This window comes from Hemitrygon akajei, chromosome 4 (genome assembly GCF_048418815.1).
Source record: "Hemitrygon akajei chromosome 4, sHemAka1.3, whole genome shotgun sequence".
NCBI classification, from domain to species: Eukaryota; Metazoa; Chordata; class Chondrichthyes; order Myliobatiformes; family Dasyatidae; genus Hemitrygon; species Hemitrygon akajei.
This window is the reverse complement of record NC_133127.1, coordinates 107264561-107292478: the sequence shown is the minus strand read 5'-3', so window position 1 is coordinate 107292478 and position 27918 is coordinate 107264561. Positions and strand designations below refer to the sequence as shown.

At 44.3% G+C, this 27918-nt stretch overlaps 1 protein-coding gene across 1 annotated transcript in view; it reads right to left on the bottom strand.

The window, feature by feature from the left end:
• The window catches only part of LOC140725947 (nectin-1-like), an 86085-nt gene extending 58375 nt beyond the window's left edge, over nucleotides 1-27710 (bottom strand). Inside the window, exons 1-3 of the mRNA XM_073041869.1 lie at nucleotides 27630-27710; nucleotides 4172-4408; nucleotides 31-291 (exon numbers count right to left, since the gene is read on the bottom strand). Coding sequence (XP_072897970.1) covers nucleotides 31-291; nucleotides 4172-4408; nucleotides 27630-27678 — 547 coding nt within the window. The 5' untranslated portion in view covers nucleotides 27679-27710. The remainder of the gene's footprint in view (nucleotides 1-30; nucleotides 292-4171; nucleotides 4409-27629) is intronic.
• Nucleotides 27711-27918: the final 208 nt, after the last annotated feature.

Genomic DNA, 27918 nt, shown 5'->3' with positions numbered 1-27918 from the left:
CAGTAATAGGAAATATTAAAAAATACTCACATCTTATGAATAGTTCCAGAGGTGTAAAAGTTGGTGGATGGTTTATTAGGCAGGTTATATTCTCCAAATGGTTGCTATACCGTGTTGACTTGTAATTACAAGCAACAGTCCTGCTTGCATTCTGCTGTTCATGTTCATACTTCCGTCTTGCTTCCGATGAAATCCACACAGTACTTTCTGCAAGGCCACCCTTAGCATTTCGGCACATTGTCACAAGTTGATCTTTTAAACTCTTCTGGTACTTTGCACTAAAAGGCTGGACTAGACAGGGCAACAGATTATGTTATTGTGTGTAATTGAGACTACAAAAACTGAAATGACATTCAGAGATTAAGAATTTTATTTCCATTTATTCATCCAATTTCCTGACAATAATATTTCTAGTTTTCTAGATATCTTAACCCCACTTAAAAGCACTTTGATCAAATCAATTGATAAAGTACACTAATTGTCCAATTTGTCTGTTTTTATCTTAACACCGCTCTGATTGGCACAACAGAGATCAATAATTCATCCTTAGTGGACAGTTTGTTGACTGGACTGTGACTAAATCCCAAAAAGGTTTCATACAATAGTTTCCTTCTTGTGAATGCTTTAAAATGGACAAAATTTCTTGAAAATGTTGATGCACTCTATAAATAAAAACTAGCTCACAGCAAGTGATGGGGACTCCCAAATTGTAAAAGGACTAGATGGGATAGAGTTTGTCAAATGTGTTCTGGAAAGTTTCCTTCCTCAGTACCTAGAAGTTCCAACAAGTGAGTGTGTGATACTTGGTCTGCTAATAGGGAATGAGACAGGGCAGATGACTAAAGTTTGTGTAGGAGAACACTTTGCATTCAGTGATCACAATGCCATTAGTTTCAAGGTAAATATACAAAAAAGATAGGTCTGGTGCATGGGTGGAGATTCTGAATTGGAGAAAGGCCAATTTTGATGGAATGAGAAAGGATCTGGCAATTGTGGATTTGCCAGGTTGTTTTCTGACAAAGGCATACTTATTAAGTGGGGCAATTACTGAAAGTTCAAGAAATTGATGGTTCATGCATCAGGTTGGAGGCTACCCAAGCAGAATATAAGGTGTTGCTCCTCCAACCTGAATATGGCCTTGTCATGGTGGTAGAGGTGGCCATAGACTGACATGTCAGATGGGAATAGGAAGTAGAATTGAAATGGACGGCCAATGGGAAATTATGCTTTTTCTGGCAGATGGAGCATAGGTGCTCGGCAAAGCAGTCTCTCAATCTATGACAGATCTCACCGATATACAGGAGGCCACAGTGGGGGCACTGGATATGGTAGATGACCCCAATAGGCTCACAGGTGAAGTGTCACCTCACCTGGAAGGACTGTTTGGGGGCCCTGAATGGTAGTGAGGGAGGAGGTGTAGGGACAGGTGTAGCACTTGTTCCACTTGCAAGGATAGGTACCAGGAGGGAGATGACTGGAGAGGGACGAGTTGGATGCGGAGGCTATTATGTAACAAGTGACATCTGCCCTCACCCCATCCTCCTGTCACAGCACAAGAGACAGGGTTCCTTTTGTCCTTACCCACCACCCCACTAGCCTCCACATCCAGTGCTCCCAGTGAGACCTGACATAGATTGGGAGTCTGCTTCACCGAGCTCCTTCACTTCATCCTCCACAAAAGCAGGAACTGCTGGAGGCCACCCATTTCAATTCTACTTCCAATTCCCATTTCAACATGATTAAGATAAAGAAGGATGTGCCTGGCAGGAACAAATGAGGTGCTTATGGAGTATAAGAAATGCAAGAGAAAATTTAAGGAAGAAATCAGGAAGGCTAAAAGAAGTCATGAGAGTGCCATAGCTGACAAGGTGATATGTTAAGAGCAAAACGATAGCAAGGGACAAAATTGGCCCTCTGGAAGGTAATTTATGCATAGAATCAAAAAAGATTAGGTGGAGATCTTAAATGTGTTTTTTACATCTGTATTTACTCAGGAAATGGACACGGAGTCTATAGAAGTGAGGCAAAGTGGCATCAACTTCATGGACCCTATACAAATTACACAGGAGGAGGCATTTGCTGTCTTGAAGCAAATTAGGGTACATAAATCCCCAGGATCTGACAAGGTGTTTCCTCAGACCTTATGGGAGGCAAGTGCAGAAATTTTTGGGGCCCTAGCAGAGATATTTAAATCATCCTTAGTAACAGGAGAGGTACTAGAGGCTGTTTAAGGAAGTCTCTAAACGTAAACCAGGGATTTACAGAAAGGTGTGCCTGACATCAGCAGTGGTAAAGTTTTTGGAAGGCATTCTAAGGGACTGGATAGACATGGACTGATTAAGGATAGTCAGCATAGGTGTGGTAGGTCATGTCTAACCAATCATATAGAGTTTTTTGAGGAAGTTACCAGGAAAGTGGATGAAGGCAAGGCAGTGGATGTTGACTAATGGACTTTAGTAAGCCAATTGACTGGATCCCACATGGGAGGCTGGTCAAGAAGGTTCAGTCACTTGGCATTCAAGATTAGGTAATAAATTGGATTAGACATTGGCTTTGTGGGAGAAGCCAGAGTGTGCTAGTAGAGGGTTGCCTCTCTGACTGGAGGCCTGTGACTGGTGGAGTGCTGCGGGGATCGGTGCTGGGTCCATTGTTGTTTATCATCTATATCAATAATTTGGATGAAAATGTGGTTAACCGGATCAGCAAATCTGCGGATGACACCAAGAAAGAGGGTGGAGTGGACCATGAAAAAGGCTATCATGAGTTGCAATGGGTTCTGGACCAGCTTGAAAAATGGGCTGAAAAATGGTGAGGTGTAGAAATTTGGTAGGACCTACCAAGGTGGATCTTATACAGTGAACGGTAGGGAACTGAGGAGCGTGGTAGAACAAAGGAGTATGGGAATACAGGTCTATAAATTATTGAAAGTGGTGTCACAGGTAAATAGGATAATAAAGAAAGCTTTTGCTGTATTGTCCTTCATAAATCAAAGTATTGAGTACAGGAGATGGGATGTTATCTTGAAGTTATATAAGTCATTGGTGAGGCACAATTTGGAGTATTTTGTGCAGTTTTGGTCACCTACCTACAAGACAGATGTAATTAAGATTGAAAAAGTACAGAGAAAATTTACAAGACTGTTACTGGGACTGGAGGACTAGAGTTATAAAGAAAGAATGAATAGGTTAGGACTTTATTCCTTGAAACATGGAAGATTGAGGGGGGATTTGAGGTTTACAAAATTATGAGGGGTATAATAGGGTAAATGTAAGCAGGCTTTTTCTACTGAACAAACATGAGGAAATCTGCAGATGCTGGAAATTCAAACAACACACACAAAATGCTGGCGGAACACAGCAGACCAGGCAGCATCTATAAGGAGAAGCACTGTCGACGTTTTGGGCCGAGACCCTTCCTCAGGACTAACTGAAAGGAAGGATAGTAAGAGATTTGAAAGTAGTGAGGGGAGGGGAAATGCGAAATGTTATCTCCCTCTGGTCCTTCCCCCCCTTCCCCCTTTCTTTCTCTCGAGGCCTCCCGTCCCATGATCCTTTCCCTTCTCCAGCTCTGTATCACTTTCGCCAATCACCTTTCCAGCTCTTAGCTTCATCCCACCCCCTCCGGTCTTCTCCTATCATTTCGCATTTCCCCCTCCCCCCACTACTTTCAAATCTCTTACTATCCTTCCTTTCAGTTAGTCCTGACGAAGAATCTCGGCCCGAAACGTCAACAGTGCTTCTCCTTATAGATGCTGCCTGGCCTGCTGTGTTCTGCCAGCATTTTGTGTGTGTTGGTTGTTTTTCTACTGAAGTTGGGTGGGACTGCAACTCATGGTTATGGGTTAAGGGTGAAAGGTGAAAAGTTTAAAAGGAACATGAAGGAAAATCTCTTCACTCAGAGAGTCTTGAGAGTATGGAACAAGCTGCCAGTGCAAGTGGTGCATATAAGCTTGATTTCAACATTTAAGAGAATTTTAGATAGGTACATGGATACTAGGGGTATGGAGAACTATGGTCTCAGTGCAGGTCAATGGGAGTAGGCAGTTTAAATGATTCGGCATGGACTAGATGTACTGAAAGGCCTGTTTCTGTGCTGTTCTTTTCTAAAACTCTAAGTTCATAACTATGTGAATGACAAGGGTTAGTGAAACATTTTGTTAAAGTTAACTTACTCAGAACTGTCAGTGTTACATGATTTCCACTGGCTGCACAGGAGTTTTTAAATGCATGCATCAGCTCTTCAGCACACACCATATTTTCCAAAGAGCTATTCTGTAAGATTACACCAAAGACATGTACTGTTTTATTGATTTCCACGTGCCACTGAGATTGGCTGATTACTACATTCTCTGTTACATTGCATCTAGTGGTCACTTGATTTTTCAGTTCAGGTCGAACATGGTGTTTCCCTGCAAAAATAACATAATTAATAGCAGAACAGAATCATGTTTAATATCATCGACATATGTCATGAAATTTGTTGTTCTGTGGTTGTGGTACACTGCAAACATAGTAATAAAAATAATAAATTACAATAAAAAGTAGATAGAAAAAATAAATTCAATAAGTTGTGCAAAAAGAGAAGGAAAAGTAGTGAGGTTGTGTTCATGGGTTCATTGTCCATTCAGAAATCTGATGGCAGAGGGGAAGAAGCTATTCCTGAAATATTGAGTGTGTGTCTTCAGTGTCCTGGTAGCAATGAGACGAGAGCATAATTGGCTCATTATATAAACAATATTTATTTAATATGCCTAAGAATTTCTTGATGAGTGGCATTGATAGCATGATGCTCAACTTTCCAAATGCCAATATGATTTCACTTCTGGTTCTGTATTTACATGACTAATTAATCACTCCTGATTTACATTGATGACCATTGACTCCAAGCATTGAAGTTAAAACTCTTCATCTTCCTATAGATTAATCCCACCTTCTCAATGCATTCTTTATATTTCTGAAATCTTTATGCTCTCCCTTGTTCTTGTTTGATGTATGTGTCCCTCTTTGTGTTTATGTTATTTATTTAATGCAGTACGGGCTCTTCCGTCTCAACGAGCTGCAATACCAGCAACCCAGCTACTTGACAGTAGCCTAATTACCGGACAAGTTACAATGAACAACTAACCCTCTAACCAGTAGGACTTTGGACTGTGCAAGGCCACTGGATCGCGCACAGGAAAACCACACATTCACAGGGGGAAACGTACAGACTCCTCACAGACAATGAACTCCAAACTCTGGAATGCACTGAGCTGTAATAGCACTGTACTAACCAGTACACTACCTCACCTCTTTAGTTACCATGATTGCACCCTTTTTAGGTGATTGCTAATGGATTTGTCCATCTTCAGCATTAAAGGAAATATTCAATGAAATCTTCATTCATACAAGTTAATTTCTCTTCACACACTGAGGTCCAAATGACATTTTATATAATGGTGTTTTTTTTACATAAATAAAGTTAAAAAATTGCAATATGTTACTCTGAAAAGCTCTATTTAATCTATATTTTCTAATATATTAACCCACAGTGGCATAGTTCTTCAAGCAAAGCACCCATATTATCAGGTTTCAAATCCTAAGTAGATATATATATATATATATATAAACTGTAATTATTAAAGCCTTCTGGATTATAAATCACAGTTTAAGTAAGGACAGAATGTCATTGCTAAGTCAGGCAATGAATTCATATGTAGAATGAAAACAATCCTAGTTTGTATTGCTAATTAGCATAACTGTATCTTCTGCTTCATGAAAAATCTTGTATAATTATGTTTTAGAGTTTGTCACATTGGCTCATGAATATATAGGGAATTGAAGGATATGGATCATATACTGACAAAAGAATAATTTAATTCAGCATAGTTTTCTACACAGACGTTGTAGACTGAATGACGTATTCCTGTGCTGTACTGTTCTATGTTTATACTCATTCATAAAGGATTGGTAAGACCAGAATACCATAAGACATAGGAGCAGAATAAGTCCATCTGGCCCATCAAGTCTGCTCCACCATTCTATCATGGCTGATCCTTTTTGCTCCTCCTCAGCCCCACCTCCTGGCCTTGTCCCTGTACCCTTTGATGCTGTGTCCAATCAAGAACCTATCAATCTCTGCCTTAAATATACCCAATGACCTGGCCTCCACAGCTGCCTGAGGTAATACATTTCACAAATTCACCACCTTCTGGCTAAAGAAATTTCTCCACATCTCCGTTTTAAATGGACGCCCCTCTATCCTGAGGCTGTGCCCTGTTCTCTTAGACTCCCCCACCATGGGAAACATCCCTTCCACATCTACTCTGTCTAGGCCTTTCAACATTCAAAAAGTTTCATTGACATCCCTCCTCATCCTTCTGAATTCCAGCGAGTACAGACCCAGAGTCATCAAACATCTCTCATTCCTGGAATCATCCTGGTGAACCTCCTCTGGACCCTCTCCAATGCCAGCACATCTTTTCATAGATAAGGAACTAAAAACTGTTAACAATACTCAAGGTGAGGTCTCACCAGTGCCTTATAAAGCTTTAGCATTTCATCCCTGCTCGTATATTCTAGACCTTGTGAAATGAATGCTAATATTGCATTTGCCTTCCTCCGACTCTACCTGCAAGTTAACCTGTAGGGTGTTCTGCACAAGGACTCCCATCTCTTTGCAGCTCAGATGTTTGGATTTTCTCCCAGTTTAGAACAAGTGTATTTATTCTACACATCTGCAAATGTCTGCACATTTATTTCTACTACCAAAATGCATGACCTTGCATTTTCCAACATTGTATTTCATTTGCCTCTCTCTTGCCCATCCTGCTAATCTGTCTGTCCTTCTTTCCCCCCCACCTCCAAATGCTGTGGACGCAATCCAAGATGTCTCTAACCCTGGCATCTGGGAGGCAACATAACATCCGGGTGTCTTGTTCATCTCCACATAATCTCCTGTCTGCTCCATAGAACTATAGAACCATAAAACACTACAGCACAGTACAGGCCCTTCAGCCCTCCATGTTGTGCTGACCCATATAATCCTTTAAAAAAGTACTAAACCCACACTACCCCATAACCCTCTATTTTTCTTTCATCCCTGTGCCTGTCCAAGAGGCTCTTAAATATCCCTGATGTTTTAGCCTCCACCACCATCCCTGGCAAGTCATTCCAGGCATTCACAACCCTCTGTGTAAAAAAACTTATCCCTGATGTCTCCCCTAAACTTACCTCCCTTAATTTTGTACATATGCCCTCTGGTGTTTGCTATTGGTGACCTGGGAAACAGGTACTGACTATCCACCCTATCTATGCCTCTCATAATCTTGTAGACCTCTATCAAGTCCCCTCTCATTCTTCTACGCTCCAAAGAGAAAAGTCCCAGCTCTGCTAACCTTGCTTCATATGATTTCTTATCCAAACTAGGCAACATCCTGGTAAATCTCCTCTGCATCCTCTCCATAGCTTCTTCATCCTTCCTATAATGAGGTGACCAGAATTGAACACAATACTCTTAAGTGCGGTCTCACCAGAGATTTGTAGAGTTGCAACATGACCTCTCTACTCTTGAACTCAATCCCCCTGTTAATGAAGCCTAGAATCCCATAGGCCTTCTTAATTACCCTATCAATCTGTGCAGCAACCTTGAGGGATGTATGGATTTGAACCCCAAGGTCCCTTTGTTCATCCACACTCTTAAGTAACTGACCATTAATCCTGTACTCAGTCTTCTGGTTTGTCCTTCCAAAATGCATCACCTCACACTTATCCGGACTGAACTCCATCTGCCACTTTTCTGCCCAACTCTGCAGCCTGGCTATATCCTCTTGTAACCTTTGACAATCTACAGCTCCATCCACAACTCCTCCAATCTTTGTGTCATCCGCAAACTTACTCACACATCCTTCCACCTCTACATTCAGGTCATTTATAAAAATCACAAATAGCAGGGGTCCCAGAACAGATCCCTGTGGCACTCCACTAGTCACCGAGCTCCAGGCAGAATACTTTCCTTCCACAACTACCCTCTGCTTTCTTCCTTTAAGCCAGTTGTTTTATCCAAACAGTCAAGGTTCCACTTATCCCATGCCTCATGACTTTCTGGATGAGTCTCTCATGAGGGACCTTGTCAAATTCCCTGACCATTGAGTCGCGCTCCCTTCTATCCCCTCTTTCCTCTTTCTACCACTACTGCTCCCTTCTTCCCCCTCTTTCCTTTCTGCACCACAGACCTGTGCTCAGTGCCAGTTACCCAGTCTCTGCAGCATTAACTGCCTATTTACATTTCCATTTCTCCTGACAGCTACTCGACTTCTCCAACTGCAGGGTGACTACTGCTCTATAACTGAAATTGATAACAGTATTTGCATTTCACCAGTCATTGGTCATAAGTTGTATAACCAGAATAACTTCTCTGCATTGCTTTCTGTCTTAAGGAATGATACCTTTTTGCAAGTTACTCCATTTAAAGGAGGTGGTGCAAACCACACTTCGACCAGATATTGACCTGCGGCCCACCCAAGACAAGAAGATCATCCTGGAGGAGCTCACATTACCATGGGAGGAAGGACACGAGGGGGGCTCCCAAGAGGAAGGCCCTGAAATACCAATCCTTAGTCCTAGAGTGTACAGACAAAGAATAGCAGTCGTGCCTATTCCCAGTGGAGATCAGCTGTAGAGGGTTCCGGCAACATTGCTGTGGAGATTGCTGTCTGTGCTGGGACTTGGTGAAAAGACGAAGAACCAAGCAGCTCACAGGATGGGGGAGGAAGCAGAAAGAACCTCTTGCTGGATATGGAGCAGGCGAGAAGTGCAGTGGTTAAGGGTCGAAACACTCTGTGAAGGTTGGGCACCACCTAACGGCATCTGCTCCTGGCCAAAGGCTATGGTTACCTCATCAGGTAATTGTAGAGAGCATGCAAATGACATCTGGTTTGCTAGTGACTTCTAGAAAAGACTGGACGGCAATCAAGGAAGGTTGGTGATGCTGGAAAGACAACTGATCTCCAGGAAAGACTGACATGGACACATAAGGCTAGCAACCTTATGTGCATGACTCACAAGAGGGAACATACAAGCTACGGATGAATTAAATACACAATAGCCCCAGAGTCTCCCAAGAGTGAGGGGGTGAGAGACTCAGTAGGATTGACATAATGGCAATGGCCAGGACTGAAAATACAATAACGAGAAGGCTCAAGCAAACAACACTGAGCAGGGAGGCATTCAAAGTGCCATTTGAGGCAAAATCATCAATGGCCTCAAATGATGGCCCGCTGATGGCTACGGCGGCTGGCCATCTGGATAGCCTCCTGTATGTCTGGGACAAGCAGTCAGGACGCCGCTTTTTGGTCGACACCGGAGCCAAGATCAGCGTCTTACCTCCGACGAGTTACGACACCCGCAACAGAGAACCGGGTCCCACCCTGAGGGCCACGAACGGCAGCACAGTAAGGACTACAGCACCTGTACGGTGCAGCTACAGTTCGGCTCCAGTCGGTTCACGTGGGACTTTACACTGGCCGCCGTAGCCCAACCGCTCCTGGGAGTGGATTTTTTGCGAGCTCACAGCCTATTGGTCGACCTGCCCAGGAAGAGACTGGTCCACGCCGAGACCTTTCAAACGTTCTCCCTGGGTGAAGCCCAGTGGCCGGCCCCACACCTAGACTCCATCATGCTGTCTGACAATGACTTCACCAGAGTCCTGGCAGATTTCCCATCGGTTCTGGCACCGCAGTTCACAGCAGCCATGCCCAGACACGGCGTACAGCACCACATCCCGACACAAGGACCACCCCTCCATGCTCGTGCTTGAAGGCTTCCCCCGGACAAGCTCTGGCTGGCGAAGGAGGAGTTCAAGAGGATGGAGGAATTGGGGATCATACGGCGGTCTGACAGCCCATGGGCCTCCCCCCTGCACATGGTGCGCAAAGCAACAGGGGGCTGGAGACCATGCGGCGACTACCGCAGGCTGAACGAGGCTACAACACCAGACCACTACCCTGTGCCACACATTCAGGACTTTGCAGCAAACCTGCATGGCGCACGGATGTTCTCCAAGGTAGACCTCGTCCGGGGATACCATCAAATCCTGATGCATCTGGACAACGTCCCCAAAACGGCACTCATCACCCCTTTCGGCCTTTTCGAGTTCCTCCACATGCCGTTCGGCCTAAAGAATGCCGCACAGACGTTTCAGCGGTTAATGGACGCGGTGGGATGCGACCTGGACTTCGCTTTCATCTATTTGGACGACATCCTCATAGGCAGCAGCAGTCATCAGGAGCATCTGTCCCACCGCCGTCAACTCTATGCCCAACAGAGTGACTACGGCCTGACAATCAACCCGGCCAAATGCCAGTTTGGGCTCGACACCATTGACTTCCTGGGCCACAGGATTACTAAAGACGGGGCAACCCCTCTGCCCGCCAAGGTAGACGCGGTCCGCCATTTCCCCCGACCCAACACAATCAAAGGCCTTCAGGAATTCGTGGGTATGGTGAATTTCTACAACCGCTTCCCCCCTTCAGCTGCCCGAATCAAGTGCCCCCTGTTCGCCCTGATGTCGGGTAAGGGCAAGGACATTACCTGGGACGAGGAGTCCGCCACCACTTTCATTAAAACCAAAGTAGCTTTGGCAAACGCCACGATGCTAGTGCAGCCCAGAACAGACATCCCTACCACCCTCACAGTGGACGCATCCAACACGGCAGTCAGTGGAGTGCTGGAACAACTCATCGAGGGTCACTGGAAACCCCTGGCGTTTTTCAGCAAACACCTACGACCACCCGAGCTCAAATACAGTGCTTTCGACTGGGAACTGTTGGCGCTATACCTGGCAATCCGGCATTTCAGGTACTTCTTAGAAGGTAGGCCCTTCACCGCGATCACGGACCACAAACCGCTTACTTTTGTGTTCACGAAAGCATCCGACCCCTGGTTGTCCCGCCAGCAGCGACATCTGTCCTACATCTCCGAATACACGACGGATGTCCGGCATGTCTCGGGAAAGGACAATGTTGTGGCGGACGCCCTCTCCCGCCCTAACATCCAAGCCCTGTCCCAGGGGGTAGACTATGAATCACTGGCAGAGGCGCAGCAGGCAGATGAGGAGATCCCTAGTTACAGAACTGCAGTCTCCGGTTTGCAGCTTCAGGACCTCCCCGTAGGCCCAGGTGAGAGGACCCTACTCTGTGACGTCAGCACCGGCCAACCCCACCCCGTCATTCCGGCAGCCTGGCGGCGGCACGTTTTCGACTCCATTCACAACTTAACGCACCCCTCCATCAGGACAACCGTCTGGATGGTAGCCAACAGGTTTGTTTGGCACGGACTCCGCAAGCAGGTCAGTGAATGGGCCAGAACGTGCATGCACTGCCAAACAGCCAAGGTGCAGCGGCACACCAAAGTTCTGCCGCAGCAGTTCCACCCCACCCACCGGCGTTTCGACCACATTCATGTGGAAATCATGGGCCCCCTGCCAGTGTCGCGCGGAGCACGGCACTTCCTGACTATCATGGACCGGTTCACAAGATGGCCAGAGGCGGTCCCGCTCACCGACACCACGTCCGAATCTTGCGCCCGGGTACTGATTGCCACCTGGGTATCTCGCTTTGGTGTACCGGCCCACATTACCTCCGACAGAGGCACCCAGTTCACCTCCAGCCTGTGGTCAGCTATGGCCAGCCTTTTGGGGACACAGCTGCACCACACAACTGCCTACCACCCACAGTCGAACGGACTAGTGGAGCGTTTCCACCGTCACCTGAAGTCGGCTCTCATGGCCCACCTCAAAGGGCCTAACTGGGTGGACGAGCTCCCCTGGGTCCTGCTCGGAATCCACACGGCACCCAAAGAGCACACCTCATCGGCCGAGTTGGTGTACGGTGCACCCCTGGTCGTCCCAGGAGAGTTCATACCAGCCCCAAGGGGGCAAGAGGAAGAACCCGCAGCAGTCCTGGGCAGACTACGTGAGAGGCTCGGTAACCTGGCCCCCATACCCACTTCGCAGCACGGGCAGAACCCGACCTGCAAAACTGTAAGTTTGTTTTTGTACGACGGGGCAGACATCGGGCACTGCTGCAGCGGCCCTCCGAGGGGCCGTTTACGGTGATTAGAAACAATGGGTCCACATTCGTGCTAAACATTGGGGGGAAAGAGGAGGTTTTCACGGTGGACCGACTCAAACCGGCCCATGTGGACTTGGCGCAGCCGGTCGAGATTCAGGCACCGCGGCACAGAGGCAGACCTCCCAAACAGAGTCCGACCCAGACTGTGGACATTGGGGGGTGTATTGCCGGTTCTGGGGGGGGGGGTTATGTGGCGACCCACTTCCCAGCGCACTCGAACTGGCTCACAAAGCGGTGCGCGCTGGCATTGAGGCCAGTCGCAAAGAGGGCGCCAAGTTTGCTTCACCAGCAAGGGGAAAAGCCCGCACGCGGGACGGGACTGTGAATACACGCCCCCTACAGCATTCCCGCCCGGGGAGGGTGGGATCTGGAAGGCTTTAAAGCGAGGCCGCGAAGTTTGAATAAACCTCTTTTGTAACTGTAGCTCACCGACTCCGTGTCGTTATTGCAGCACTGCGTGTAGCACACCGCTACAATCCTTTCATTCCCACTTGCTGCTTCATATCAATCAGCCAATTTCCTAACCATGCCAGTAAATCTCCTGTAATACCATCTGTTCTTAATGTGGTAAGCAGTCTTATGTGTGGCCCTTTGTCAAAGGCCTTCTGAAAGTCCAAATATCCATTACATCCCTTTATCTATCCTACCTGTAACCTCGTCAAATAATTCCAGCAGGTTCATCAGGTCAGATTTTTCCTTAAGGAAATAATGCTGGCTTTATCCTCTCTTGCTCTGTGTCACCAAGTACTCCATAACCTCATCCTTAACAATTGACTCCAACATCTTCTTAGCCAATGAGGTCAGCCTAACAGGTATATAGTTTCCTTTCTGCTGCCTCCCTCTTCTTAAAGAGTGGAATGACATTTGCAATTTTCCAGTCCTCTGGCACAATGCCAGAGTCCAATAATATTTGAAATGGCTGAAGGATGCTTTGTTCCCAAGGAAGAAGATTCCTCCACAATCACCCAGTTTAGGACAATCTCCTTCCGTAGCATGGAGTGCAAGATATTCTTCCCGGTGCTTGAGAGAAGGCTGACTTCTTACTTAATGAAGGACCACTGTATCAACAGATCCATCCTAAAATGTGGCAGCCCGGGTTTCTCTGGGTGCCTTGAACTCACCTCAGTAATCAGCCAGTTGATCCACAAGGCCAGGCAGAAGAAAGGCGACCTAACAGTCATCTGTTTAGTCCACATGTCCTCATCCAGGTTGGCCTGGACCACTACCATATCCCCCCAGTAACACGAGATGTGATCACTAGCTACCTACGAGGATTCAAGCTACGCTTCACTTCAGCCCACTTTACAGCCAGGAGGCAAGACCTCCAAAAAGGGCTTCTACCCGGCTGTACCTTCTCCCCCATCTTGTTTGTCATGAGTATGAACCTCCTCATGTCAACAGCAGCAGACATAACGCGAGCCCAGTGTTGGAGCCCTGCAACATGGGTGTTTATGGATGACATCACAGCTACCCATGTTCAAGCAAGATGTAACCCTGGACAACTTAACTACCTGGGCTAGGATGACCTTCAAGGCCAGGAAGTCCAGATTCATTGAAACACATTGATGAAGGTAGAGAAATGGATGCAGTGTACATGGAATTCAATAAGGCATTTGATAAGGTTCCCCATACAAGGTTCATACAGAAAGTAATGAAGCATGGGATCCAAGGAGACCTTGCTTAGTGGATCCAGAACTGGCTTGCCCACAGAAGGCAGAGTGGTTGTAGATGGTTTGTATTCTGCATGGAGGTTGGTGACCAGTGCTGTTCTGCAGGGATATGTTCTGGGATCCCTCTTTTTTGTGATTTTATAAGTGACCTGGATGAGGAAGTAGAAGGGTGGGTTAGAAAGTTTGTTGATGACACAAAAGTTTGGAGTGTTGTCAGAGGTTACATCGGGACATCGATATGATGCAGAACTGGGCTGAGAAGTGGCAGATGGATTTCAACCCAGATAAGTGTGAAGTGGTTTATTTTGGTGGCTCAAATTTGAAGACAGAATATTAATGGTAAAGCTCTTTGCAGAGTGGAGGATCAGCGAGATCTTGGGGTCCATGTCCATAGGAAACTCAAAGTTGCTGTGCAGGTTGACAGTGTTGTTAAGAAGGTGTATGGTATGTTAGCATTCATCAACTGTGGGATTGAGATCAAAAGCCGTGAGGTAATGTTACAGCTGAGCTGAGAACTGAGTTAGACCCCATTTGGAGTACTGTTTTCAGATCATGTCACCTCACTACAGGAAGGATATGGATACTATAGAGAGAGTGCAGAGTGGATTTACAAGGATGTTGTCTGGATTGAAGTTCGTGCCTTGTGAGAGCAGATTGAGTGAGCTTGGCCTTTTCTCCTTGGAGCGACGGAGAATGAGAGGTGACCTGATAGAAGTGTACAAGATGATGAAAAGCATTGGTTTTGTGTGGATAACCAGAGGCTTCTTCTCAGGGCTGGAATGGCTAACACAAGTTTTAAGGTGCTTGGAAGTAGGTACGGGGGGATGCAAGAGGTAAGTTTTTCGCACAGAGAGTGGTGGGTCTGTGGAATGCACTGCCAAAAAAGGTGGTAGAGGTGGATACAATAGGGTCTTTTAGGAGACTCTTAGATAGATACATGGAGCTTAGAAAAATAGAGGGCCATGCTTCTAGGTAGTTTCTAGAGTAGGTTACATGGTCGGCACAACATTGTGAGCCGAAGGGCTTGTAATGTGCTGCAGATTCCTGTGTTCAATGTGATCAAAAAGGACAAAGCTATTAGCAAACACGAGGAAATCTGCAGATGCTGGAAATTCAAACAACACACACAAAATGCTGGTGGAACAGTTCCCTGGCCCCCACAGCCTTATTTTCACCATGGACGTCCAGTCCCTATATACCTCCATCCCCCACCCAGATGGTCTCGAAGCTCTTCGCTTCTTTTTGGATTCCAGACCTAACCAATTCCCCTCTATCACCACTCTCCTCCGTCTAGCGGAATTAGTTCTTACTCTCAATAATTTCTCCTTTGGCTCCTCCCACTTCCTCCAAACCAAGGGTGTAGCCATGGGCAACCGTATTGGTCCCAGTTATGCCTGCCTTTTTGTTGGCTTTGTGGAACAGTCCATGTTCCAAGTCTATATGGGTATCCGTCCCTCTCTTTTCCTTCGCTACATCGACGACTGCATTGGCGCTGCCTCCTGCATGCTGAGCTTGTTGACTTCATTAACTTTGCCTCCAACTTTCACCCTGCCCTCAAATTTACCTGGTCCATTTCCGACACCTCCCTCCCCTTTCTTGATTTTTCTGTCTCCATCTCTGGAGATGGCTTATCTACTGATATCTACTATAAGCCTCCAGACTCTCACAGCTACCTGGACTATTCCTCTTCCCACCCTGTCTCTTGCAAAAAGGCTATCCCCTTCTCACAATTCCTCCATCTCCGCCACATCTGCTCTCAGGATGAGGCTTTTCATTCCAGGACGAAGAGGGTGTCTTCCTTTTTTAAATAAAGGGGCTTCCCTTCTTCCACCATCAACTCTGCTCTCAAACGCATCTCTCCCATTTCCCACACATCTGCCCTCACCCCATCCACCCACCACCCCACTCGGGATAGAGTTCCCCTTGTCCTCACCTACCACCCCACCAGCCTCCAGGTCCAACGTATAATTCTCCGTAACTTCCGCCACCTCCAACGGGATCCCACTACCAAGCACATCTTTCCCTCCCCCCCTTTCTGCTTTCTGTGGGGATCGCTCCCTACGCAACTCCCTTGTCCTTTTGTCCCCCCCATCCCTTCCCACCGATCTCCCTCCTGGCACTTATCCTTGTAAGCAGGACAAATGCTACACCTGCCCTTACACTTCCTCCCTCAGCACCATTCAGGGCCCCAGACAGTCCTTCTAGGTGAGGTGACACTTCACCTATGAGTCAGCTGGTGTGGTATACTGTGTCCAGTGCTCCCGGTGTGGCCTTTTATATATTGGTGAGACCCGACGCAGACTGGGAGAGCGTTTCGCTGACCACGTACGCTCGGTCCACCAGAGAAAGCAGGATCTCCCAGTGGCCACACATTTTAATTCCATGTCCCATTCCCATTCTGATATGTCTATCCATGGCCTCCTCTACTGCCAAAATGAATCCAAACTCAGGTTGGAGGAACAACACCTTATATACTGGCTGGGTAGCCTCCAACCTGATGGCGTGAACATTGACTTCTCTAACTTCCGTTAATGCCCCTCCTCCCCTTCTTGCCCCATCCCTGACATATTTAGTTGTTTGCCTATTCTCCAGCTCCCTCTGGTTCTCCCCGCCCCCCCCCCCCCCCGCCACTTACTTTCTTCCGAGGCCTCCCGTCCCATGATCCTTTCCCTTCTCCAACTCTGTATCACTTTCGCCAATCACCTTTCCAGCTCTTAGCTTCATCCCACCCCCTCCGGTCTTCTCCTATCATTTTGCATTTCCCCCTCCCCCCACTACTTTCAAATCTCTTACTATCTTTCCTTTCAGTTAGTCCTGACAAAGGGTCTTGGCCTGAAACATCGACAGTGCTTCTCCTTATGGATGCTGCCTGGCCTGCTGTGTTCCACCAGCATTTTGTGTTAGTTGGGCAAAGCTATTAGCAAGTTCAGTCTTCTCTTATTCATCCCCACCTATCATGGTTGAAGACTGGAGTTTCGACTTGAATTTACTAATCACAAAAAGGATTTAAAATCACTTATAAAATTTCAAAGGAACATCCAAACATAAAGCATTATTTTCAGTCATGTCTCTGAGCAATTAACAATATCATATTCCCATACGAAAATCAGTACTCTGTGTTTAACTGCAGAACTGAAGATAAGTAAAAACAGAGCAAAGTTCCACAGCACTGCTGAAGAACAGATACATGGATGAGAAAAAAATAACAGTTCTGAAAGTCTCACCATCAAGTTATTAACTGACGTAAGGAAGCAGATACCAGCGGTGACTGAACAAACACATTAATAAGAATTGTTTCCTATTGGCCTCATTATCACAGACTGATAGTGGAAAAGAAAACCACTTGGCTTCCTGTTCATCTGTCAGTTTATTACACTCTAATTTATCACACTGCCTCACTCCTTCTGAAAACCCCTATTTTCTTCTGTTCGAGTTCTTCTGTTACTCTTTTACATATTACATTTATATCTGCTTTTGCCCCTTATAGCGTTCCAGATCAGAACAATCTTTACAACACAAGCCAGGTTGCTTCCACTTCTAACAATTTCTTATTCTATTTACTTACTCTTCTGCCTATTGTAATGTTTACTCCTTATCAAAATTATTCATGATTCAAATATCTCTATCGAATCTCTGCATAATGAATGTGTAACAAAGCATTTGTTCAAAATTATCCAAAGAAAACTATTGAACAGTAGGAGATTGCAGTACACAATTGTACCAATAATGTACCTATCAGTAAAATAGGTATAAAGTTCTGCAATGTGAATTTATTGAGCTCGGCCAAAGATTAACAAAATTTGTAATCTCTAGATTACTTCCATTGCCACCTGGCAGTAACTATAGGAGTAGAAAGATAAATCAGATGAAAGTATGGTCAAAGAGAAGTGGAGAAGAGAGAGAATTTTAGATCACTGGGACTATTTCTGGGAAAGGTGGCAGTTTTACAAATTGAAAGGATTGCACCTGAACTGGAACAGGTCAAATATACATACTTATAGAGGTTTGCTACTGCTGTGGAAAAGTTTGAATGAACTTAGCAGGGGAGTGAGACATAAAATATAATTTGAAAGGAGGTGCCATCAAACACTGTAGGGAAATGAGGTCAGTTTGGAAGGTAGAACAAACATGGATGTGACATACTGGGGAAAGGAAGGAATCGGACTTGTAAGACAGTTGAACAAAGAATACAAATTTAATGCATAGGAATATGCTATTGTTGCTATCGCAGAGATATGGTTGAAGGAACCGCAGGACTAGCAACATCACACTAATATATAGAATCCACAGATATACTAGGTGAAGATGCAGAAAAGGAGGCAGCAATGCAATACTAATTAAGACCGTAAGAAATAGAAGCAGAATTAGGCCATTTGGCCCATTGAATCTGTTCCGCCATTCAATCATGGCTGATTTATTATCCTTCACAACCCTGTTTTCTTGCCTTTCCCCATAACCTTTGAAGTTCCAATTGAAGTAACTTCCACTTTAAATATATTCAAATACTTGACTTCCACAGCCATCTGTGGCAATGAGTTCCACAGATTCACCAACCTTCTGGCTAAAGAAACTCCTCTTCATCTCTGTTCTAAATGGCTGTCTCTCTGCTGAGGCTATGCCCTCTGGTCCTAGCTCACTCACCATAGGAAACGTACTCTCCATATCCTCTCTATCAAGGCCTCTCAATATTTGATAGGTTTCAATGAAATTCCCTTCTCATGTTTATAAGCTCTAGTGAGTACAGACCCAGAGCCATCAAATTCTCCTCATATGATAACTCTTTCATTCCTGGAGTCATCCTCGTGTAGCTCCTCTAGTCTCCAATGCCAGGACTTCTTTTCTTAGATAAGGGCCCCAAAATTACTCACAGTACTCCAAGTTCAGTCTGACCAATGCCTTATAAAGCCTTAACATTACATCTTGCTTTTATAGATAGATAGATAGATAGATAGATAGATAGATAGATAGATAGATAGATAGATAGATAGATAGATAGATAGATACTTTATTCATCCCCATGGGGAAATTCAACATTTTTTTCCAATGTCCCATACACTTATTATAGCAAAACTAATTACATACAATACTTAACTCGGTAAAAATATGATATGCATCTAAAATCACCCTCTCAAAAAGCATTAATAATAGCTTTTAAAAAGTTCTTAAGTAGTTTACTTAAATACATTGAGTCCTAACCCCGGCACTTTAACATATCTTACTCCTGGCGGTTGAATTGTAAAGCCGAATGGCATTGGGGAGTATTGATATTCTTGTCCTTTCAAAATGAATGGAATATAAAAGCAAGGATGTAATGCTGAGGCTTCCATCACTGCAGTAATGAAAGGGAATATCCTAGACGACTCATCAAATGAGGCTGCATGAATTGAATTCAGGAAAAAAAGAGATATTAACATGACTCATTCCCAACAATCAACAGGAGATAAGAAGATGATGAAATGTCTTAGCAAGATGAAAATTGCTGTGCGCTGACAGAGATTTTTAATTATTTGTTAGTCATGGGTGACATGACAACAGGGTTAAGCCAGGGTTAACTGGCATCCAAGTCTAATATTAGTGGTAGGGGTTTAGCTTTCCAGATGGCAGTCTACATTCTACACCGGGCAGGTATGGAACCTACACTCAATGAATTATACAGCCTTGAAGCGGGATTCCCTGAGGTAATCTTTATCATTGCCAGTTACAGCTTCGAGAGTGTGTAACCAAAATATTACCAACATGTCTCCTGCCTCACCAGAAGCTTTGACCTTTGACACGCCTTTGACCGTTGCCAGAGAACTGTCAAGGATACCTACTGAGCCAGTCCCTGTCCACATTTTGGTAACACAGAGCAGCAGGTTGTGCTCTTTCTCCCTGGATACAGAGTCTGAAACTTGAGGATCCAGTATAGAAAATAGATGAGCTTCTACGTAGCTGTTTTGAGTTAGTAGACTTGGCCACGTTCATGTTCAGAAACTCAGCACTGAGCTTAGATAAGGATGTCACCACCTCAGGTACTTTATCAGCAAGTGCTTTGAGGACTGTGTACCAAAGAAAACAAGTTGTGTGTCCCAAACTGGAAACCATGGCTGAATCAGGAGACCCTCTCTCTAATGAAGCCTAGAACTGCTGTAAATCAGGTGACTCTGGCCTTTATAAGAAATTGAGATAAGCCCTTCGTATTTCAACAGGTTACCAAGAGACAATACCAGTCCAAAGTAGTGTTAGTTGTGGCAAGGCTCACATGCTGTCTGGTGATACAACTTCCGCCATGGTCTCAGTATAGCTGGACTCTATTGCTCTCAGTAGATGGTCTGGCACTCCATAAGCTTTCAGGATCTTCAGCATTTTACCTCAGTGAATGGAGTCAAAAGCTTTGCGAAAATCGATGAAAGTAAGCACAGCTGGTAGGTTGTTCTTCTTGACTTCCTTGATGATTCTATGGAGAGCAAGTATTTGCATTACTGTTGTGTGCTTCTGCCGAAAACCATCCTGATTGACTCTTAGCTTAGGGTCAATGGCTGTGCGAATCCTATTCAAGATCACTCGATTGTATAGCTTTGCTAAGATGCAGGTCAAGCTGATACTGCGGTAGTTATCTGTCTTTGTGAGGGATCCAGACAATACAGCAGTGTTCAAGTTCCTAGCTGGTGTGCTACAAGGAGACACTCTGGCACCCTGCATCCTTATAATCGTCCTTATAATCGTTATTACGCTCTACATCAAACTACCAAAGATCATGACAAGCTTGGTTTTACCTTAAACCAGGATGAACCAAAAGGGTCAGACCAGTTACACTCACAGATCTTGATTTTGCAGATGACATAGTCCTGCTCTCTGACCAGATTGAGGAAGCACAGCAGCTACTGACAAAAGTGGAAATTGAGTGCAATAAAGTTGGACTTCACCTAAACACTAAAAAGACAGAGTACATGGCATTCAACTGCGACAAAGTACTCTCAAGACTGTAAAGAATGATACTATTAAGAAAGTCTTAGACTTCAAGTACCTCGGGTCAAGAATGATGAGTTTGGAGAAGGACATAAAGATAGAAAAGACGCTAGCGTGGAGGACTATGAATGACATGAAGGAAATCTGGAGGTCGAACCTGACCAGAAGGCTCAAAAAGAGGATCTTCATAGCAGTCATAGAGTCCATTCTCACATACGGATGCAAGACGAGGACACTCACCAAGACCATGAGAAAGTTGGTTGCTATACACGAATGCTCTGGTTGTCTCTTGAAGTGACGAACGTCGAGCTCTATGATGACCGACCGATGCTCACTACTAAAACTGAGGCAAGAAGACTGCAACTAGCAGGGCACTGTCTACGCCACCCTGTGCTACCTGCCAGCCTAGTCATCACATGAGAGCCCAAACATGGGAGGATGAACCCTGGGTGCCCTCCCAAGACTATGGTCAACACGCTCCTAGAAGATAGCGGCATGGCTAATGTAGATGAACTGAACACAATGATGAGGGAGAGGGAGGAGTGGAGAGCCCGTCATCGTGCCCGACGCCGGCCCCCTAGGCTTGAGTTGACATAGTAGTAGCAGTTACATGCTGTAAAGGGCTACGAAAGTAAGTCAGGCAGAATCACTGAACATAGCACATCCCTTCCTAATAAGCATAACTTATTCATGAATGTCACCACCCACCCGAACAGTCTCCAATATATCTGACCCCACAGTCACTATTGCAGATGTAAGATCTGTCTTCCAGAGAGTGAGTGAACGCACAGAAAGCAACTGGCCCAGAAGGTGGCCCTGGCCTGTCCTTAAATCCTATGGAGATCACTTTACTCTGCACTCTTACTGTTTTACCTTGTATATTAAACTGGAGAAACTGTTATCCACTATAGACAATCAGGCACATCCTCTCCATGACCATGAATAAGCAGCTGAGCACCCTTTCAAACAGACTCATTCAGTTCCACTGTCACAAGGATCATAACAGAAAATCTTTCCTTAAGTGCAATAAGCACTTACAACAGTTCATCTCTGTGTGACAGGACAACGCAAATCATAATATGACAGTCTCTGCTTTATTATTTTGTAAATTATTATTCCACATTATTGAACATTGGTAAATTATTATTGTGTATATTATTATTCTGTACTTTATTATTAGTTATGTCTGCACATTGCTAAGTGTGTTTTTAAATGTTGCTGCTGTAGCAAAAGGAATACCCCCTTGTGATCAATGAATTTTTTTTATTATTATTACTAGTACCTCAATGTAGTATTGTAATGTATTGATCTGTAACAACAAAATGCAAAGCACATTCTTCCACTGTACCTCGCTACATATGACAAAATTAAAACAAATTACTGAAAAAAAGGACTCAGGTATAAGAATAACCTGCACTTGGAACAGGAATTAATCAAAGATAGTCAGCATGGTTTTTTTTTGGCAGGAGATCATTCCAGTTTCAAGATTGCTTATTGTCATTCTTCAGTACATGAATGTAAGGGAAAATTATTGTTACTCTAGATCTGACGGAGTGTAGAACACCCCAGCGTGGAAACAGGCCTTTCGGCCCATCTAGTCATGCTAAACTAGTAATCTGCCTAGACCCATTGACTTGCATTCAGACCATAGACCTTCATAACCCTCCCATCCACATACTGTACCTAGCCAAATTTCTCTTGTATTTGAAATCAAACCTACATTCTGCTAGCAGCTTATTCCACACTCTCACCACCCTGAGTGAAGCTGTTCCCCTTCATGCTCCCCTTAAACATTTCACCTTTCACCCTTAACCCAAGACCTCTAGTTCTAGTCTCATCCAACCTCAGTGGAAAATGACTGCTTGCATTTACTCTATCTACAACCTTCACAATTTTGTACACCTCCATCAAATCTTCCCTCATTCTTCAACAATCTAGGGAATAAATTCCTAAGCTGTTCAACATTTCCCAATAACTCAGGTCCTCCAGTCCTGGCAGCATCCTTGTAAATTTTCTTTGCACTCTTTCAATCTTATTTAAATCTTTCCTGTAGGTAGCTGACCAAAACTGAACACAATACTCCAAATTAGGCCTCACCAATGTCTTATAAAAGTTCAACATAACATCCCAACTCCTGTACTCAGTACTTTGATTATGAAGGCCAATATGCCAAAAGTTTTCTTTACAATACCATCTACCTGTGGTGCCACTTTCAAGAAATTATGGATCTGTCTTCCCTGAACCTCACAACTGCCATTTCATGAACGAACTTGACAATGTAATTGCTTGGGTGTCTGGCCATACAGTCACGTGTGTGCAGAGTGTTCAGGCGTGAGCTCAGCACACAGTTCTAGGGGGCACCCATATTGAGGGTGATGGGAAGGGAGGAGCAGTTGTGTGTCCTGCCTGAGAGTTAATTAGATCCTGTCTAATTAATTAGATTTAAAAGGGTCCTGCGGGGAATTTTTTTTTCATATAGAAGTCAGCGAGGATATGGAATGAATTACTAGAAGAAGTGGTAGAGGTAGGTTGAATTATGACATTTAGAGGCATTTGCACAGTTACATAGATGAGAACTGTTAAAGAGATTAAGGCCAAATGTAGACAAAGGGACATTCAGAGCCTGTTTCTGTGCTGTATAGCACTACATGTCCAGCAGCTCCCACCATTATCACTGACTGAAAATTGATTTTCTAAAATAAAAATCGTACAAAATCTTCTTGACATGGAAGAATATTTCAACAATAATGCATGATGTCCTGTCAAAGTACTACAAGGGTTTCAGCTTCACTCACCTGGCGTTGAGAAGTGAATTTGTCAATTTATCAGTAGTAGGACATACAGAGGAGCAACATGGTCTTAGGTTGGGAATTCTTGGCTTTGATGCAGCATAGCTCATTATGGGTGTGCTTTCCTTAAGTTTAGGATTTATACAAAACTCATTTAAAAATTAGGCAGATCATGTTTAACAAATCTTATTGAATTTTTTGAAGAGGTTACTAGGAAAGTTGACGAGGGTAAAGCAGTGGATGTTGTCTATATGGACTTCAGTAAGGCCTTTGACAAGGTTCCACATGGAAGGTTAGTTAGGAAGGTTCAATCGTTAGGTATTAATATTGAAGTAGTAAAATAGATTCAACAGTGGCTGGATGGGAGATGCCAGAGAGTAGTGGTGGATAACTGTTTGTCAGGTTGGAGGCAAGTGACTAGTGATGTGCCTCAGGGATCTGTACTGGGTCCAATGTTGTTTGTCATATACATTAATGATCTGGATGATGGGGTGGTAAATTGGATTAATAAGTATGCAGATGATACTAAGGTAGGTGGCGTTGTGGATAATGAAGTAGGTTTTCAAAGCTTGCAGAGAGATTTAGGCCAGTTAGAAGAGTGAGCTGAACGATGGCAGATGGAGTTTAATACTGATAAATGTGAGGTGCTACATTTTGGTAGGAATAATCCAAATAGGACATACATGGTAAATGGTAGGGCATTGAAGAATGCAGTAGAACAGAGTGATCTAGGAATAATGGTGCATAGTTCCCTGAAAGTGGAATCTCATGTGGATAGGGTGGTGAAGAAAGCTTTTGGTATGCTGGCCTTTATAAATCAGAGCATTGAGTATAGGAGTAGGGATGTAATGTTAAAATTGTACAAGGCATTGGTAAGGCCGAATTTGGAGTATTGTGTACAGTGCTAGTCACCGAATTATAGGAAAGATGTCAACAAAATAGAGAGAGTACAGAGAAGATTTACTAGAATGTTACCTGGGTTTCAGCACCTAAGTTACAGAGAAAGGTTGAACAAGTTAGGTCTTTATTCTTTGGAGCATAGAAGGTTGAGGGGGGACTTGATAGAGATATTTAAAATTATGAGGGGGATAGATAGAGTTGACGTGGATAGACTTTTCCATGGAGAGTAGGGGAGATTCAAACAAGAGGACACGAGTTGAGACTTAGTGGGCAAAAGTTTAAGGGTAACATGAGGGGGAATTTCTTTACTCAGTGAGTGGTAGCTGTGTGGAACGAGCTTCCAGTAGAAGTGGTAGAGGCAGGTTCGGTATTGTCATTTAAAGTAAAATTGTATAGGTATATGGACAGGAAAGGAATGGAGGGTTATGGGCTGAGTGCGGGCCAGTGGAACTAGGTGAGAGTAAGCATTCGGCATGGACTAGAAGGGCTGAGATGGCCTGTTTCCGTGCTGTAATTGTTATATTGTTATAATTTTTATTTAAAAATGTTTAAGAAAAACATTGAAGAGCAATGCCTCTCCAGAAGCAAATGGGTTTCATATCAAACACTAGATGAATGAAACTGATGGAAAGTCCCTGGATTCTGCAGGCCCTTCAGATCAACAAAGTGTCATTACAAGAGATTTTGGCTGGAGTGGAATATTAGATGGAACAATAAAGTCTAAGGACATCTGAAAGGAGCTTGGGCAGTGTACGAATGTTAAACTAATGATTAACGGCCTAAATCTCACCTTTCATTGACACAGGAGCGCAACATTTGTAGTTCTCCATTCCTTTGCAATTTTTGCAAAAACTGCTTTAGAGCTGGCTGCACATGTTCACCCTTCCCTTGGTAATATGAGGTATATCATTTCCAGCTATTTTTTTCTTTAATCTCTATTTCAATCAATTTGATTTCGTGACAAAGTCTTCCTCTATAATACCAAGCATTCACAATAAAGGCAAAGAGGACATTTAAGATTGAAGACATGTCCTGTTATGGTAAGAATGGCATTTTAGCAAACCACATTGTGATGAAGAATATTCTGGCATTGGATATAAAGTACTGTGATTCCAGGTGCCCAAAATAAAAATGGAAAAGGTTGGAAATACTCAGGAGATAGGACAGCATCTGTGGTGAGATGAAAAGGATAGGGGCCAACAATGAGAAATTGAGAGAGTAAGTGGGAGATAAACAAGCTTTGAGAAACTCAGCACTTCAAAGGGACGGTCTGGTCCAATCATTCCAGTCTAGTCCATTCACTCTATTCTGGGTCAGTCATTCTGGTCATACACACAAAATGCTGGAGGGACACTGCATGCCGGCAGCATCTATGGAAAAGAGTAAAAAGTTGATGTTTCAGGCCAAGACCCTTCATCGGGACTGGAAATAAAAAGTTTATAAGACAGGGTAAGGAGAGCAAGAAGTACATGTGAAACTGGAAGAGAGAGAGAGAAGTGAAGTAAAGAGCTGGGAAGTCAATTTGTGAAAGAAGTAAAGGGATGGAGAAGAGGAAATCTCATAGGAGGGGACAGAAAGCTATGAAAGAAAGGCAAGGAGGAGGAGCGCCAGAGGGAGGTGAAGTGCAGGTAAGGAGATAAGGTGAGAGAGGAAAATAGGAATAGGGGAAAGATGAAGAGAAGGGGGGCCAATTACTGTAAGTTAGAGAAATTGATATTCATGCCATCAGTTTGGAGGCTACCAGACAGAATACAAGATGTTGCTCCTCCAACATGAGTGTAGCCTCACTGCAATAGTAAAGGAAGCCATGAACTGACATGTCAGAGTGGGAATGGGAAGTAGAATTGAAATGGGTGGCCACTGGAAGATCCCAGTTTTTCTAGCTGATGGAGTGAAGGTGTCCCCACCAGGGTTAGGGTTCCTCTTGTCCTCATCTACCACCCTATCAGCCTCCGTCTAGCAAATAATTCTCTGTAACTTCTGCCATCTCCAATAGGATCCCACCACCAAGCACATTTTTCCCTCCCCCCATTTTCCACTTGCTGCTCTCTGTGCGACCCCCTGTCCATTCGTCCCTCCCCACTGATCTCCCTCCCATCACATCCTTGCAAGCAGAACAAGTGCCACACCTGCCCCTTCTCCTCCTCCCTAATTACCATTCAGGGTCCCAAACAGTCCTTCCAGGTGAGGCAACATTTCACCCGTGAGTCTGTTGGGTGATCTGGTGCTCCTGGTGTAGCCTCCTGTATATTGATGAGAATTGACGTAGATTTGGAGACCGCTTCACCGAGCACCTACAATCCACCAGAGAAAGAGGGATCTCCCGTTACAATTCTACTTTCCATTTCGACATGTCAGTCCATGGCCTCCTCTACTGTCACGATGAGGCCATCCTCAGGTTGGAGAAGAAACATCCTATATTCTATCTGGGTAACTTGAAGGCATGAACATTGATTTCTCTACATCCAATATTTGCCCTCCCACCTTCACCATTCCCCATTCCCATTTCCCTCTCTCACCTTACTTCCTTACCTGCCCATCACCTCCATCTGGTGCTCCTCCACCTTCTCTTTCTTCCATGGTTCTACCCTCTCCTATTAGATTCCCCCTTCTCCAGCTCTATACCAATCGACTGCCTAGCTCTTTACTTCACTCCTCCTCCTCTCCTGGTTTCACTTATCACCTCCTCCCTAATATTTATCCTCTACTCCCCCCGCCTTCTTATTTGACTTCTAATCTCTTTTTTTCCAAATCTTGATGAAGGGTCTCAGCTCAAAACATCAACTGTTTACTCGTTTCCATAGATGATGCCTGGCCTGGTGAGTCCTCCAGCATTTTGTCAGTGTTGTTTTAATCCATTACCATCTATACAGAATGTGAACTCATAATTAAATATATACAGAAATCTAAACATAAGCTGTATGCGGTAATGATAACTATAAACTTTAAAAGTTCCTGTGAGAACAAAGGATCAGATACACAAAATATGACCACTCATTGGTACATCTAGTGTGGCCCCATTCACCAACGACCTCCAAATGAAGAGAGCTTCAGACCAAAGTGTCAAGGTATCTGAAATTTATTCTAAAACACAATATGTTTTACCCTGAATATGGACGTAGATGAAATTGCCCACTATTGCAGCTAGAAAATAGTTTATTCCCCCTTTTTGTATGGTATAATTGATAAAAACAAAACCTTTTTGAAACTTACCACCGGTGCAAAGAAAATAACAGATCAGAAGACAAAGTACGAGCCCCATTTTCAGAAGTGAAAATGCACAACTGATAACAATCTCTGTTCTGAGCAGAAAGGAAGTGAGTCAGCTGAATCAAATCAAATGACCAATCAGACTTGCATTATTCCACCATAGTCAGCAATGATGAAAATAACTGCATCAAGCTTGCATGCTTCACAGTTATACATGGTGAATAGTGGCAAAAATGATGTGCCATGCCTCTAAAAGGTATTCACCCCCTTGGAAGTTTTCATGTTTTTGTAG